Genomic DNA, 17949 nt, shown 5'->3' on the forward strand with positions numbered 1-17949 from the left:
ACAATTCCTTTTGGAAGAAGAAACTGTCTCTGTCAAAACAGATGGCAGCTGGTAAAGAAGATTAGGCGCTGTTACTACTGTCGCCAACACCACTTCAGACTGATCAACCCCCCCCAAACACAGACAAACACACACACATTCACCCTGTACTCACAGACTTCCAACTGTTTCTTTTTCATCCCATCCCGACAGCCCAGCCAAAGCTTGACCCTGTGTCACACTCACTTGCTCTTCTTTTCAGAAAACCAGACAGCAGGGATCACGACGAGTCTCGATGGTCTGCATCAGCTTCACATTCTTTGGCAATAGTTAGATGAGGTGTCTACACACTAGATATGAAGCTATATAGCCAGCAGGCAATTAGTTCAGCTGAAGCAAGGGGAAAGGGTTAGAAATCCCTCAGCACCTCGGAGCTCACTTATTAACATGCTATATCTTGTTTCACATTTCTTGTATAGAAACTTCCTGGAGTCTTGTCATCACCTTGAGGCCTGGTGTGGCGTGTGACCCCCCGTGAAACCACAAATTGTTATTTTTACACATGGGGTTTTGTACAGGCTAATTAACATGTTATTTAAGGAACTTTAGAGGTGCAGATTTTATTAAAACAGATTAGTCCCACATGCTTTTAATGTCGAACTATTCCTATTAGCAACCTCACGCCAACCTCTGTTTCTTGAATACACGTCCGTTGTTGCATGTTTGTGAAGGACCAGGCCGGCATGCAAGTAATCAAACACAAGTCATAAGAAAAATTCACAGACAACACGTCTTACTTCTTCAGTTGGTTGGTTTATTTATCATTAGCAATGACACCAAATGTACTCTACTGTTTTCACTTGCTATCATAGGAGATGCATTTTGAATTGTAAACAGTGAAAATGATAAAATGCATTTCAGAAAACTCCTTACAAGCAGTGTATGACCAGGGAAAAGAGCAGATTGTAGCTGCTCTTGCTCACCTAATTTTTTTAACAATACATGTCATCTTATAGTTTTGAGTCTCTCATATTTACATAGATACAGCTGGGTCCCACATTCATCGCCAGCAGAGACCTATCAGTTTTTTGTTTTTGTTTGTTTTTAATGTGTTATCACATAGTTTTCTTAAAGAATTATATTTACAACCATAATACCCCAGCTGCCTGCTGCCAGGGGTTAACACACAGTTAGAATCACTTGCTTAAAATTCATTAAACTACTTATGCTTCTTGAAAGTTTACATTGTAAGTCAACCTTATAGCTCTACGTTTTTTTTTTCTTAACAAATAAAGTTAATACAGAGCTCAAGCCTTTCGTCTTCCCCATAAAAATTCAAAATTATCCAAATAAATGAACAAACCAAAAATAATAATAAAATAAAATAAAAAATAAAAAAATATTGCACTTAAAGTTCAGGACAGCATTGGACCTGTTTGGTGGTTAAGAGGAAAGTGAGAGCTTTTAGCCGAGTGCTTTGGAGGAGGTGAGGGTGTCTGTAGAAGCATCCAGCAAGTTAATCTAAATAAATAGGCAATAACCTTTGTACAACATGAAGCAGTTTTTTTTTTTCCTCAGACTAGGAGCAACCTCTTGTGTATTGCTCAGCGGAACTACGGAAGGGCAGGTTGGAACCCTAAAGCATATAAAAACAGCGGGCATGTGTAGAAAAACAGAAACAGCTGAGAAGATAAACCAAGCTGGAACCTGTCATAGCAATGTCCTGAGAACGCTTCCTCGATTAGTCCAGAATGAGCTACAATGTTAAAGGAAATGGCGTTTGGCTGCACTGAACATTTCTTCTTCTTCTTGAGTTTTCAATCCTTGTTGTAAACAGTCTTTGGAGAGAGGAAGGAAGCAAGTCATCTTTTTTTTTCCCATCTCTGGCTTTGAATGTGATTTTGAATGTCTTTTGGACTGTGACTTGATCTTCTTGTCTTTTAATGTGAGGGTGACACGTCTGTGTTTCTTCACAGCTCCAGTCCATCCATTATTTATACATTTGTGTTCTTTGCCCGTCGCTGTCTCCGCCTTCGTCCCCCTTGAACGCTCACAGTATCTTTCCACAGTCTTGGGATGAACTGAAGAAGTTGGAAGCTGTTTATAGAAGCTTTGAGAGGATGTAGAGTTCAACAGAGATGCATGTGAAACACAGCCACAACACTAGTTTTCATTTAGACATCATCTTGTCTTTTTTTTCTTCTCTCCATCACACAGTTTCGAGCTTGATGAAAAAAAAGGACGTTGTGTCGTACCAACAGCTTTTGAAGTGGATTCACAGATGATGTTGTGGAGGAAAGGAGGGGATTTAAAGTGGGAGTTTCAAAAGGAAAATAAAGGAAAAAAGTGACAAAACAGTACCGGACTGTCTTCATGTCTGCAGGGTTTTTTTGATCAACCCCTCCTTTTCTCCAGTACAACTGGACAAAAACTTCAAAACACAAACAAATGTCTTTTTTTTTCTTACAAGAAACTGACACAAAAAAAGAAAACAGTGATCAGACAAGCGTCCAGCTCCTGCTCCAGCCCTTGCTCGTGGGCTTCTGTTTTTTAGTAACATCCATTCATGCATTCATCAGTCCATCCATTCATCCATCCACCTGGTAACTGTGTAAACTACATTCCTTTGCAGTGCCATAGCTTTGCCGCGTCCTCTCACACCATAAAAACAACAACAACAACAACAACAACAAAACAAAACAAAAATTAATCATAGTGGACAGGATGACAGACACAAAAAGAAAAATTAAAAAAAGGCAAACAAAGAACCTCACATCCCACCCACCCACTGTATGTTTTTCAAGTCATCATCATCATCAATCATCATCTTTCTCTTCTCCTTTCCATCTTTTTCTGGTCTCTTATGATGAAGATGAAGTCGAAGTAGAGCTGGGCTTTTTTTGGTTGATTAAGTCCAAGTAGAGTTCTGAGCGGAGGAAGCGGGGATATGAGTCCTTCTCCATCAGCCCGTATATCCGCCGCTGCGCTAGGTCAAAGCAGGAGCGTGTCACATTCTGCAGGTTGTCCTTAGTGTGATCTCTGGTGTATGAATCCAGATTTACCTGCAGAGGAAAAGAATAAAACAAGTGAGACAACTGCAAGGTTGTGCTCTTATTTTGAAGAAACACAGAATGGAAAATGCATGTTCTCTTTCTTTTCTTTCTCTCTTTTATTTATTTATTTTTTTTTTTTTGCAGGAGGCTGTTTTGATGTCATTTTTTCCAGTCTCCGTGTGAGTTGTTTTCACTCTCACTCACCTCTTTACAAGACTGGATAGCGATGTATTCTGCAAAGATTTTCTTGGCTTTCGAGGCCATCTTGGACTGTGACTTGATCTTCTTGTATTCCTCACATGCTAGCCAGAATTCCAGATTCTCCTCGCTGAACTCTGTGCGAAGGAAAGCTCTGAACGCTGCCAGACCATCTGAGAGAGAGCAGAGAGGAGGTGGAGGAGGAGAATAAACAAGAGGAGAGTTGACTAGAGTGCCATGGCAACCTCACAGCTAAAGCGCTCCTTGGAGTTTCAGCGCCTAAAATAGCTCTGTGACGGCCTTTTTGAGTCATGTGGTTGGAATAAAGTGAGACATTAAAATGCCTCTCAATGCCACATTGCATATTCAAGTCCTTGTCATCCTTTAAGTGACATCACACTGCTGACCCAATCCTTCCTTATCATTCAGCATGACATAAATGCATCTCCCTATGCACATGCTGTGAATGAACAAAGACATGCCTGTTTCAGTGTGAGGAGGGGGACGGGAGTAAATCTGGAACTCTGAGCTCTTTAAGTTTCGGTCCAGTTAATGATTTGAGGAAGAACGCATCCAGAAGAAAGAAAGGCAGGAAGCCGTGTCCACCCACGGCTCCTGTCTGCACCTTTCCGTTCCCATGAATCACCCACGCTGATAAGCAGCGCCAGTGCCAGCAGTCATGTCTTCCCTCATTCTGGTAAGCAGGAGTGAGGTAAGAGGTAGAGGAGAGGAAATTAGAAGAGGGGGAATAAAGAGGTCAACAAAGCCAGATGAGGAACAGATGTAGTGCTGGCTTTGTAATGGCTTTGAAACTAAACTGTGGGAGATGAATTGTGGAAAACAAAAATAGCGACACACTTGCAGGTTGCCTTTTTTTTTTTTCCCCCTTCGTTCTATGTAATACATGGACTCTGTCCGTTGGGATTAGGGAAACTTGATGCAAGCTGCCCGTTCACTGCGGCAGAGTGTGTGTGTGTGTGTGTGTGTGTGTGAAATCCATGTATCAGTACATGCATATTTCCTGTGATTACCAGCCTCCTCCACCACCTTAAGCATGCACTGTATATCTGTCTTCACCCTCTACATAATACTAAACTGTACTAACACATATGCCAAACATGTTCAAGACAACAGATAGTTCATTCCCACGAGGAAAAAGAATTTAAAGTAACTTACATTTGTGTGCCAGCAGCTTGTCGAGCGAGTCCCCCCATTTCAGTGCTTCCTCTGGGGTGGGCCTGCAGATAAAAGCAGAGCGATTCTTTAACAAGCCCATCTCAGCCAGGTTTCTCATTGTGTGACCCATCCGCAGAACTTTGTCAATGTTGGGTAGATGAGTGGAAACTTGGACGTAGGTAATTCCTCTCCGCTGCCTCCTTCCACTCTAGTCTGTGTCTACTGTTCTTTCCCTCACATTCAGTTCTGCCTCACAGATGGTTTCAACACTAAGAGCCATGAGTCTGCCTGCTTCACTCTGGTGGGGGTAGGCTTTTATATTCCCACTGAAGGCAACTTGGCAGGCAGGAGGGGAGGGGCTTCAGCCGTCCAATGGGGATGCGTTGTTGGGTTTAAAGACCTCCTCCCCCCACTGGAGTGTGTCTGCCCCCTGCTGCCTCTCATCCTTTCTGTCCCCTGCTACAAAGCATGCCTCTTTCCAGGGCTAATCTTACCCTAAGTCTAGTCCACATCTGAGGTGTTATTTGACACACATTCTACTGACTACATTCTACTCCATTCTCTCTGTTTGTTCTTACATTTCACCATCTTGATTCTCTTACATGTGTAGAAGCTGCTATTTGAAAAAGAAGCCGACAAACAGTAATGTTTGGCTCTCACATTCTTGAATAACTCTCAGCCAAGTTCACTGTTCTGATGTAAGGGAAATTATACAAATCTTCAATATTTCCATTGCATGCAGTTCCACAGATGAAATTTATTGTCATTTTTGGAACCAAATGATCTCCAAATAAAGAATATATAAAAAGTTTATGAAGAAAATCTTTTTTTCCTGTGAAGTCTATTGGAATAAACAAAATAGAGACATGGAAGCATGGAAACAATTTAAATCTTTAATATCACATCAATCCCTGGGTTTTAATATGTGTGATATATTCAATTAATATAATTGATTTTGAAAATATATTTTCTATATAATTAAAAAAAAACAACATCTAAGCAACTCACTGTCCCTCCCTCTGACATGCCATCCTTACTAACACAACCTCCCATTCATTTTATTACGTGCACACTCCCCTCTCTCCTCTTGCCCACATGTCTGTCTCCCAACACCAGGTCATCACCAGTTGTGGCAAGACCCGGAAAGCAGTCTCACACACACCCACATGTACATGCTGTCAGGAAGTGGCCACTTACTTGACTGACTTCATAGATTTGTCTAACTTGCCGGCTGGATTGCTTCCTGGGGATTCATTCCTCCTCCGCAGGAAAGCCAGCCGATTCTTCATGTCTTTGGCCCTGAGTGAGAGAAAGGTAGAGGGTGGGAAAGACGGAGAGAGAGTTGGAAAGAGAGGGACGAGTGAAAGAAAGAGTTATGAGTTCAGAAGAGAGGGGAGGAGGGGAAAGTTGAGGCGAGAGAAGGAAAAAAATGGAAGCAGGGATGACAGGGATGATAAAGTAGAAAGAGGAGGTAGACAAAAAGAGAGAGGAGAAGAAAGTGTTGAGTGTCCAAATCCAAAGTCCACAAGTGAAACAATCCAAGGCATGGCAATCACCAATTAAGCTCCTCAGCTCTGTAAATCCAGTCCATATGATATCAAACCCAGAAATGCCAGAAAAGATGAAAATAGATGTCGTGTTGTGTACATTTTAGTCTTAAGCCAGGTATGTTGGTATAGTGGTAGAGAATTTCTCCAAAAGGCAGATATCAGGCTCCTTCTCCTCGCTTCGAGTCACTCTTCTCTCCTGTCAATCTAATATCTCTGACAGTCTTTCCAGTAGATGTGTCCCTGGCAGGTTCCTCGGCAGGGACTGAGCGAATGTGGCAGAGAAGGAGGAGAGAGACTCAATGCTCACTCCTCTGTTTCATCACGCCATTCTCCATGTGCCTAGAGGGGTTGCTGAGAGGGAGCTGACCCAGGGCCGAGGCAACAGGGCACAGTGACCTCCTCACTCCTCTGCTGCTTCCCACCAGCAGCAGCATCCAAAATCCTCCCAACTGCCCCCCTCACCTGTTTCCCAAATCGACAACCATCTCACACACACACACACACACACACACACACACACACACACACACACACACAGACCCCCTGCTGGCTAATACACCAACCCTCAGAACCCCCATGGGCTTCAACAGAATTCTGCGCATTCCCCTAATCCCATGGTATCTGTCCTGGCTTTTCCCAACCTGGAGCACGTGCTGCCTCATTGGGATGTGACCTCACTCAACACCCATTTCCTGAGTCCCTGCTTTTGATTTCCACTGTGGATTGGCTGGCCTGCTAATAATGCAGAGCGGTAGTGTGCGCTCGTTGGCCCTAATCACTGCAAGCTGTCCCACAGCCAGCCCACAGCCCCCAGGAGAGCATGTACACCCCAAATTAAGAAACAGAGCTTCCTGTTATAGACACTTGTCATTCAAACATGAACACTTGGGGAGTGTGTGTAAAGTACACGAATACAATCTGATGGGGGTGAAAGAACGCCCACACAGACATTTCAAAGAAGCCCCATGCTCATGTGCCAACTCATGCCCACTTCACTTGTGCTTTCATGCCAGTCACAGGTGTTAGGAAACTCCCAGTCTGCACCAGTTTGTGCATGTGTATGATGGGAAGAGGGAGAGGGGTAATTAAACGATGTTTTCACCTGCATCTGTTTATTTGTCATTGGGATTATGCAATAAGTACTGAAGCAATTTGCACCGAACTTGGTGGAGGGATGGGCCATAGGCCAGGGAAGAACCCGATTATGTTGTTTGACTCTGGCCATCTAGTTAATGTATGTGTGAATGTGACGTGGACACACACACAGAGCGGCTTGCCGGACTGAACAAAGACCACAGTCAGCTGGAGATGTGTGTTTTTCCAACGCCTGCAGGAAAGGAAAGGCAGAAACATGCCCATACACATGATATGACATGACTACATGAGCTGTTCGAAACAGCGGCTGAATAGCTCCTTTAAAATCAGGATGAGTGTGACTTTGTAGGTGGATTGATTTGGGTGTGTTTGGGTTTGGGGAGCTGAGCTGGTGCAGATTACTTTAGTCAACTTAGAGAACCACAAATGGAAAGCATTTGTAACATTCAGGAGAGGGGAACTTCTAAATTGCTTCATTAAAAATGTGTATGCTTGATGAAAAATGTGACAGCATTAGGTGTGAAATCTAAGAAAAGCTACGTGAAAGCTTTTTCTCTTCTCTAAGGAAAAGTAACGGAAGAAATGGAAATTTTATGTCGGGAAAAGAATGGACTGATGACAACAGAGAACCAGAAAATTCATTTGAAAACAGAAAACCACAGACAAATTTTATAATGAATTCCAAGGAATACACAACCGTGTACACAGCATCACTGGTGGAGAAATAGCGTATCCGTTGATTGAAATAACGTAACTGCCCTGCGTGAAATAAACCAGATGCTTAAGTGCTGACCAGAATTTAGGCCTCTGTTTCATGGAAATAACAGGGTGCTCTAATGCAGTGTCTCTGTGAACAGCTCACACTTGCAGGCCTGAAAGACATTATTACCCAAATAAAAACTCTCTTGCTGTTAAATAAACTCATAACACCAGAGCTGAATTTATTAGATTGTTCTATTTTTAGGTTGCACTCAAGGCAATCAGGTCTTGAGCTGTGCACATGTTAGCTAAAAGAGAGCCTCTGTCTTGCCAGTGCATGTGAGGAAGAAAAGGACTTGTATTTTATAAGGGTTGGAAAATATTTTGTTGGCCTGACAAAGGACACTTTATTATTTATGTCTGGTTTTATACAAGCTGAGCCCGCGTGGGAATGATGTGACAATGATGTCATAACAACAGGCACTTTCAGGGAAAAGTACTTGTATGTTTCTTTCCTGCCACCATGTGGGTGTCAGTGGATACTGCAAACACAAACAGCAGCACAGATTGCTTGCAAGGCACTTTTGTCACTCCTCAACACTGGAAAAAACTTGAGCTTCCATTATCCCATAATTTATTTTTCCACCTATTTTCAGAAACTCAAACACAGCTCTGACAATATTCTCAAAAACAAGTGATACATATTACATGTGGTTTCCACATTTAAACCGCACACACTGACTGCAGTAACACGTCTCCCTGCATGGCAGCGCAACTGAAACAGCCATAAATGAAACTGCCTCTGTGATTATTATCTCAACAGCAACTCCAACTTGAAGCAGGGCCTCATAATACTCCTCCCTCCATGTGGGGAAAGACACATTCAACATGCTTCTACAGTGCCACGCAGAGGACTGTCTCTACAGCCATGTCTTCCTCCTCCAGAAATCAGATACCTAACTATAACTAGTCACCTCAAAAAAATAAAAACACTATTCGTATGTCAAGTAAAACTTCCTTAGGTGAAACTCTAAACCCTTAAATCAGACTTAAAGCAGGAGGAAAAGGGGACTGAAAGATGCAGGTGCAGAGAGGAAGCACTCTTCATACCAACAATGCCTGCCATGTGACATAAAAAGGACAGGTACATATATTTATGTATCCGTTTTGTTTAATATCCGAGGTGGAAAGTAGTTTTGTGCTTGAGTCCATTTTTTGTAATGATGCTGTACTTATACTTGAACTTCTATTTAACCAGTGTTCTTTGCACCTCTGCTCTTTATGTGCTAATGGATCCCCTCACAGTCTCACTTTAAATAGAGAGCACCTTTCTGTTTACAGTTTCCTCTTCACTGTATCTCTTCAGCTGCTAATAGCTCCCCAGCACTAATGCCATTAACAATGTATCACACTCCATCTGATTTACTACATACACTCACTCCTGCCATTACTTTAATCTGATAAAAGACTGACATATGCTCTGCAGAAGATTACTAAATGAATGTGTATACTCTGCTGCTGCAGGAGCAAACGATATACAGCATATCCATGTTTGCAGCACATGGCATAATGTGTGCGCACACCTGAGAGTCTGTACAAGAGAGACCGCTTTATGTGCTTGAGTGAGGGAGTGAGTGGTCTTTAGCTCCGCAATTATCTGCAGGTTTCTGTTCTCTTTATTCCCTCTTTGCTTGGCTCACATTAGACGCACTAATAGCACCCTGCTGGCTATTCCTGGTGTTCTGAAAAGTAGGCCGCACTCCCAGGGAAAGGCTCTGGGAGCACATGGGGGAGAGCCGCAGACAGACATACTGCAGATCACAATGTACCACACAAGCACCTGCCAAATCCACTGCCCCATTTCATCCCACTTTGCGACTTGTGTTTGCTACACAAGGCTTTATTTCCCACAAGGAACAGGGGAGTTCACCCTCTGTAAAGCCTGACCTGTGAAATCCAGCACTGAGTACAGAGGAGGAATTGAAATACAGGCGGTGAGTGCAGCAGCGTTCAAGCATGTTTTCATTCCCTCTGCCACTTTCTATTTACAGAAGGCTGTGTGCCTCTGAAGTGAGTACAGGGCACAAAATACAAATAACACACTGGAAGCGTGTGAGCCTGTTTGTGAATCTGTTTCTGTGTGAGTATAATGGGTCAAGGGTTGTGTCAGTGTGTCTCTAACACTTTAAATAACATTAACACTATTTGGGCTAGTGGAACAAATTGTGAGTGTTCAATACTTTTTCCACAGACGAAACATTTCAGAGACGTAATGTGTCCATAAACATTAAATACAACACAGTAAGAAAGAAAGTGAAGGCACGCCTTCTCTACAAATCAGAGTCATTCTGCAATATTCCTAGAAGAACAGTGAAAAAGGGAATTGTCCTAAATTTTGTCCATAAATATAACACCATCACATTCATCGTCTCCCTCAATCAAGACCAAAAAAAGAACTCTATTTCTGAGCAAACTCACCTTCCTAGCCACAAAAACCACATGAGCAATCCTATTCCTGAAATCCAGGCTGCGTATAATAAGAACAAGGGGCAGCCTCAAGTTAGAAGTTAAAGCTTCTTCCTCCAAAATAGTTGGAGTGCTTCAGCCTCACGGGGGATTCTTCTCCCTCACTGCGACTGTCAAATGAGATCCATGTAGAGGTCAGAGAGCTTCCTACCAGCTCGAGAGCAACTATTCCCGTGGGATGCCAAGCAGCCCCCACCCACGCCTTCCTGCCCTCCCCTCTGATGTTTCTAATACTTGATAGTGAAAATTAAAGCACACATGAACTCATACACACACAGAGACACACACACACACACACACACACACACACACACACTGCCTTGCTCTTACCTTTCCAGGTACTTCTCTGAGAAATCAACCATAGTATGAAACATGGGTGCCGGCCCGTACGCAGGTTCGCTTGGTGTGTGTGGAAATTTGACAGCATGTAAGCGTGTGTCAAGACTGCTGGTGCTCGGGGCCCAGGGGTTTGTTTGACTATCACATTCCTCTAACCCCTGAGAGGCTGTGGTGAAGCTTTATATAGTCCTGAGGGGTCTGGGGAAGGCGGACCCTGGGCTCACCCAATCACCATTCAGTGTTTTGAGAGGATAGATTCCTTCCACTGAGGCATGGACAGTTTTTTTAGTTTTATGGGTTCGTGAGTTGAGATGACATTTATCTTTTTAGCAAAAGAAATTACTTGACTACTGTAATGGCCTGTTTATCTGTCAAAACTGACAAGCAGCGGTAAGAGCTCTTTGTTAAATCTGCTACCAGGCTGAAAGACTTGACACATATCATGTTCTTTAGTAGTTTCTATGCACTGGGTGTTTGTTCTCAAAACACTTTATTTTACTCATTCGTTTTAAGACACAACTACAAGTTTCATTTCTAGTTGTTCTGGTTTTCAACTTTTTGTCCATGTGACTCAAAATAGATAAATTCAAAAATCTTTTCAATATGACTATTTTTCTTTTAAATACATTGTCTGAGGGGCTTTAGCCACATTTTAAACGTTATGTCATAAATGTAATTAGAAATGCTAATGCTTGATTTATGGTAGACAGCGGCTATCCCACGACAAAATATGAGAGCCGCAAAAACTATGATTGGCCTGAATCGCTTGCTTGTGTTTTCATCACATTTCCAGTGCTGGTAGAGGTAGTTGATAGTGAAAGCAATATAATGGAAATTAAACAAAGATTGAGCAGTCTCACCCAGTAACACACATCTAAAAGTCAAATGTGGCACGGAGGCGCAGTATTAAGGACTGTCAATGAGAAGGTTCTGGGTTCAAATCTGGGGCCTGGGAGTGTTTTTGTTTCTGTGTGGAGCTTATGTTCCTCCCACAGTCCAAAGACCTGCAAATTAGGTTAATTGGTGATTCTTAAGTGCCCATAGGTGTGAATGTGTGTGTGGATGCCCTGTGATAGACTGGTGACCTGTCCAGGGTGTACCCCACCCACGACCCCATAGGGATAAGCGGTACAGCTAATGTATGGATGGACATCTGTGATCGCGACTCTGTGAATGAATGAAGGTAAACACTGAAAATGCATGCATTAGTCACCTTTGATGTTAGTCCAGTTCTATAAATACTGTATGTATGTATCCTACAATGGCTCTCTATAACAAAGTAAATGAAAGAGTTAACAGTTACTGTGGAGAGTTGAACTCTGTTCAGATGTTAGAGGGTATTACTGCATACATGAGAAAAGTTGTATGAAGCTTTTTGTGGCTCCAGAGGAAGCTGTGCAAAGCCTGATAAACTAATGTCACTTGAGCAGGCGCCAGTTAAGGCTGAAAACATTTTTGAAAATCTGGGGGCGTGGCATTAGAAGATAATCAGGTCAACAGACCTCTGTCACATTACCGTGGAGTGTCGGTTTTGACAAGAACGACAAATGTGTGGACTACCACAGTATAAGAAGAATGCAATGCTATATGAGTGGAAAGCTCTTTTAAAGCACTTTATTGCCTGATCATATACAATAAATTCATTTAGCACTGTGGTGGTGGTAACAACAATTGAAATCTGATGGTCAACTACAAATCAACACCAACACCCATTGGCCTCTTGCATTAAGGCTTCATAGGTATAACAAATTACTATGAAGTCAAAGTCATTCAAACCATGGGATTTCCACATCTTGATGTCCAGTTGCTTTTTCTTAGTGTTTATTACGCACTTTTAAGTAGTAGATGGAAAAATTCCAGTGTCAGAAAGTCCAGTTAACTTTAATTTAGTACTTCCAGAGGTCTTTGTATAACCTGGATGACTGGGACTATTCACAGACATAACAGCTTGAAGTGGTTCACATAATCTCAACACTGATTCTACAACAAGGTCAGTGCACATCATGTTTAACTAGACAAATGACATCCACCTTGGCCAACCTTCACAGCACAAAAGGGGACATTAGATGCACCTTGGCAGCAAAGCACCCAAGTGATATTAATTATTTGCCTGGGAACTGCTACCAGAGATGGCAAAGAACCAGTGTTATGTGAAAAACACCACTTTCCACCTATCAATATTGACAAGAATATGTATGTACAGGATGTTAAATACAACCATACAGACTGGATGTCAGACAGAGGACCACAAACATCAGATGGTAATTTGTGATGTGTTTCTAATAAACACTTTGCCGCCTCTCAGCCCTTTGCTCTGCTCTCCTCTTCCCTCTCCATCTGCCTGTATTTCCTGCCTTACGAATCAAAGTTGAATACCAGTTCTAATCTCTGCAGGATTGGTTGTTTGCTTTGGTAGTAAAAAACACCAAAAATGAAATGGTCTCCCTCCGTGTACCATCATCTTGATAAACTTAGATTAATCTGTTAAAAAACTCACATTTCTGCACATATTACTCTGATAGTGTTTATTGTTTTACTGAACTTGCCGGATGGAGGGAGTGTAGCCGTGCAGAGATTCATTGCAGAACACCTGGACTGAGTAAAAACAAAAGGTGATAATGGAGGGGGGAGAGGCATAGATAATGTGGACAATCTCAGGAAAACAGCTGTGCTGGATCCAGACAAAAGGGGACACAGGGAGCAAAATGTGCAAAAAGGAGATGAGGAAAAGAGAGAAAAACATGCTGGAAGAGAGAAAATGAAAAAGTAAAGAAGAAGGAATGAATGCTAAAGAAGTCAAGGATCAGTCTGTCTGTGTTGTTGTAAATGATCCATGAGTGAAGGCGAAACAATGAACTCACTGTGCTGTGGCCAAGTGCTTTGTGGCAGTGGAGAGAGGTTGTTTCAAACAGGACAGATGTAATGTGCTTTTACATACAAGTACCACTTCACCTCAGTGCAAAAATGCTATTTATTGTCCTCTACTACAATGGTTATTGATGTTGTGTATTGAGATTTGTTTAATTCAGAGGTGATTATGTAGATTAAGGCACGGAGAAGAGGGTTTATAGTGATACTAATCACCAGACTGAGACCACTCCAAAAAAAAGTGTCAGACAAAAACATGGAGTAATCGATCAGGATCACCATCTCTGCCCCCCAGACAGGACCAAATGAATGTGTCTGCCACAAGAAACCTCCTCCCTCCACTGAATGATTTCACATTCACTTCACTCTAAAGGCTGTTTGCATGCCCAAACCTAAGAAGTAAAGAATTTGATTCTAATTTGTGTCTTCTCAAGCTGAGGTCTACATCTGTTTGGGTCCATGTGTTCATCTCTATCAACTTTACCTCACACAAAGCTTAAAAACACACAGCATGCAATGTACAAAATTCTATCTTGACTGAAAAATGGCCGCATCTTAGCATGATTCTGCCATACAGATGTACATCTACTTGCTCCATTTGATCTCTATATGTTATAGATCAGTCTCCAACATGTGGAGGAAATAATTCAATTTCCTTCATGCTTGGTTTTATAGGATAGCCAGAGAGCAACATATTGCATTGGTATTCCCCTGAGTTAGAAAGATATTGTGTTGACAGTATGTTTATTTTTGTGACTTAATATGATGGAGTAGATTAATGGCCCTGATATAGGTTTACAGTGTGGCATAAAAAAAAAAAAAAAAAAAAAAAAAAAAAAAAAAAAAAAAAAAATACTGGACAATAAAGAAAGCTCCATCAATGACAACAGGCTAATGGTGTTGAGAACTGAATGGAAACAAGGATTAGAAGTGTGTTAACATGTAGAGTTTCCACCATCCACAGAAGGTTACAGAGTTATCCTTTTTATATTGACTAATGATGACAGAGGAGAGCTGCATCAACAACAGGAAGTCACTTTAGCTACAGAAGACAAACTGTTTTCTTCCATGCAGCCGTCATCAGTGTCACAACTATGCAGTTGAAGATGGCTCTTAAATAGCAAAAACCACAGATGAACCCATTTAAGGTAATTAGCATTGCACCTGGCAAGGCAATTAGGTGTGTACAGAGCAACCAATCACCATCTAGCACAGGAACAAGTAAAAAGTAGATTCTGGTCCAACATAATAAAATGTAGACACAGTTTACCAGACTCACAAAGTCATGAAATAAGACCTGGCAATAATTCAAGTGTCCACACTGGGATATAAAGAAGAGGAGGACTTGAACAGCATCCAAAAACCCAATACATTTTTAGATCTAGCTTCTGTGTCTCATCTCACATCTACATAAAAGAAAAGTGTTTGAGAAGCATAAGCAAATCATAGCAAATCAGTTTGATGAAATCATTTGACTGGTACAAGCTGTTGTTTACATTTGGACACTTCAATTTATTATGACTATTCATTTAATTTAATCATAGTTTCTCTGGTTTTGACCTAAAAAAGAATCCTTTACACAGCAGAGTGATGTGTCATATTCGATGAGCTAACATTGTGATGCATGTTTGTCTACCCACTCCTAGGTAGCAAATCACTGTTTGCTAACCATGACCCATGTCAATAAATGAGTCAATACTACATTGCTTTTTATTTCTGTGTATCAAGTCTATGGCTGAATTGAATCAAAGGATTCTTTCTTCTTGAAAGTGCTGTGAGAACTAACAAACCAACTCAGCAAATCCTGTTTGATGTTACAATAATGAAGTGTTCAAACCAACTTTATTGCAATTCCTTGTTCAAAAGTGATCACAAATCAATCACTGATTTGGAAATACGCCTTTCATTTCATAAAATTGACAAAAACAAGCACACATGCTGGATTAAAAATTACAATAAAAGCGAAGAAAGAGCACACTTCTTATCCCTGAAACTCAGTTCTGTATTTTTTCATGTTTTATTAGAGCAAATACAATTGAGCTGAAGCTGTTTGCAACACCTGACAAAAATGCAACATACACGGGACTCTGGTTAAAAAGAAGAAAAAAGCTGTGGAATCTTAATCACTTAATCTGCTGGTTAACTAAACAACCTTAAATGCAGCTTGTGCAGAAGAATGGGCAGCTATCAGACCCGAGGACAGCCAGCTTGAGTGGTTTTATTGTCCTCACGGCGTGAAATGTGCTTTCATCTTGATTAACTGGAGCGTGAATAAAATTCACTCAACAGCTGATGAATTACTGAGGCGTCGACACACACATCTGACGCACACAAACAAACACTCAACACACACACAGACACACCTTACTCCTCACACCACTGAGAATGTGAGAGACCCATATGGTACCACACTCCTCGGCAGCGCACACATCATTTACCACTTCATTATGTAGATTATAGTCAGCGTTACATAATTAGCCACCTTTAGGATAAAACGCGCTTCTGCATTGGCAGGTCTATGAATGTGTAGGCAATGCACAGACCATTACAATTGCCATTACAATACTTAAATGCCACAATGTTTGCATTAGGGAGCAGAATCACAAACCTAGTTTTGAAACCTATTTTCAATCCCCCTAAATGAATCTAAATTAATGTACACAAGAAGGAGAGGTTTTACGTTTAGCCATCCTCCTGTGGACATGTCCTAACATCTTCCATTCTCTAATCCATTCACACCCATGCTGACACATTGTCAGAATAGGTCCTAATATCTCAATTAACCCCCTGAGGGCTGCTATAAAACAAGTCATTATCATTGGCCATTAGTTTGGACACAAGTACTGACATCCTCTTAAAATAATGGACATTAAAGCAGCGTGTGAAAATTGTACCCTTTTACTGGAAACACATGTTGATTAAAACCGCACAAAAATAAAAGTCTGGTGACTGAACTGTGAACTCAGAGGTGGTAAATGCTATTGTCGTTATCAGGACCATGCAGGATTAATTAGTGTATTGCTTCTAATTCACTGTCATTCCCATGCCTTATTTTTCTCAAACATTTACTATGAATTCTCTTTTTATTCGAAATCTACAATTCAAAGCTTCAGCACTTTCATGGTAAAAGTGAAAATAACCACAAAGAACAAACACGCAACAGAAAGATTCATTTGAGATTTGAGTACTTACAGGTTCTTGGATTTCTTCTTCTTTGTCCCTTCAGGGCCAACCTCGCAACTACAGGGGGATCCGGAGCTCAGCTGAGGGGAGAGGAAGGAGAGCACACACTGCATCATCCGCCCTCCACACAGAAAGAGGGCCCTGTAGCTTAATGCAGATATGGTGGCTAGCTTTAACTAGCTCCAATAGGCAATGACAACCTGAGAGGCTAGTAAGCTAGTAAGTCCTTGGTGTGTCCAGTTGCCCTAAACCAAGACTAGCATCCAGCCTGTAACACACACAGCCTGTCACCAAAATGGTTAATCCATAGCAGCAGTCCACAGTGTGAGTCCCACATGGCAAAGCCCTCTGAGGTATGTTTCTGTATCTTGCTGGATAAAACAGGCTGTGTATGAAGCAGATTGTGTTTGTAAACAGGGTCTGTCTGGGTGCAACAAAGTAAGGAAAATCAGTGTGTGAGAGTGTGAAAGTCTACGGCTGTTGTTTCTGTTGGCCTCCAGCTGTGCCCTCAGTTTGAAGTGTTGAGCCTAGACCCCGGTTTCACATTACACTTTCTGCCAACCCACCATTTTGATTGGTTAAGAGAAAAAAGGGAAATTGCTCCGGGGTGGGGAAAGGGTCAATCTTCACTAATCTGATGGCCTGAAGCTGCCCCATTGTGTGTGTGTGTGTGAGAGAGAGAGGCTCTAAATAATGAGCCATTGTATTACAGGAGCACACATTTGAATCTGAGCTAGATACTGGCCACAGCGGGTAACACATGTCGATCTGAGACCCAATTTGAGCTTTAGCCATTGGAGTGAGGACATTTTTGGCTGCCCTTCACCTACTCATAGAGTTGTTGTGAAGTTTAAGTGTTACACTACCCAAAAATGCTCACCCTACGTCTTAAAGTTGGCTGTAGGGAGGCTGTAATTTCCTCACTGAGGGAGAACAGCAGCTTGAATTCAGTCAGAAACAATGGATTCCAAAGGTGACAAGGTCTCATGGTGGAAAAGACAATCAAAATATCTCTACAAATCTCTCAAACCCCAAAGATCCCTAGCTCTTCATATTTATTTTTTCCACACATTTCCACCATTAACACTTTATTACCATTAGAATCTATTGTAACTGCCTGATTTCAAGCTGACAACAGCTGTCGGTCTTCATCAGTGAGGAAGCCACAAACTTTTTACAGTCACCTTTCAAGCCTACAGTGGGTCAGTGTTGTTTCAAAGATGGAGTTTGGGTGGAGTACCTCTTTAATGATAGAATACTGAGCATATAGGGCTAGTCATGTA

At 41.7% G+C, this 17949-nt stretch overlaps 1 protein-coding gene across 9 annotated transcripts in view; it reads right to left on the reverse strand.

The window, feature by feature from the left end:
• Positions 1–772: 772 nt before the first annotated feature.
• The window catches only part of rgs3a (regulator of G protein signaling 3a), a 145730-nt gene continuing 128553 nt past the window's right edge, over positions 773–17949 (reverse strand). For 7 of the 9 annotated variants that reach the window (XM_071465624.1, XM_071465625.1, XM_071465627.1 and 4 more), the window contains 5 exons: positions 16676–16746; positions 5604–5705; positions 4407–4468; positions 3237–3403; positions 773–3041 (listed from right to left, as the gene is read on the reverse strand). In XM_071465624.1, the coding sequence (XP_071321725.1) occupies positions 2841–3041; positions 3237–3403; positions 4407–4468; positions 5604–5705; positions 16676–16746 (603 nt within the window). In that variant the 3' untranslated portion in view covers positions 773–2840. Of the gene's footprint in view, positions 3042–3236; positions 3404–4406; positions 4469–5603; positions 5706–10228; positions 10430–10606; positions 10773–16675; positions 16747–17949 lie in introns of those variants that run through there. The other 2 variants (XM_071465631.1, XM_071465632.1) reach the window with 2 other exon arrangements.

Source organism: Trachinotus anak, unplaced genomic scaffold (genome assembly GCF_046630095.1).
Source record: "Trachinotus anak isolate AG129_WGS33_773 ecotype Australia unplaced genomic scaffold, CSIRO_AGI_Tana_v1 ptg000028l, whole genome shotgun sequence".
Lineage (NCBI taxonomy): Eukaryota > Metazoa > Chordata > Actinopteri > Carangiformes > Carangidae > Trachinotus > Trachinotus anak.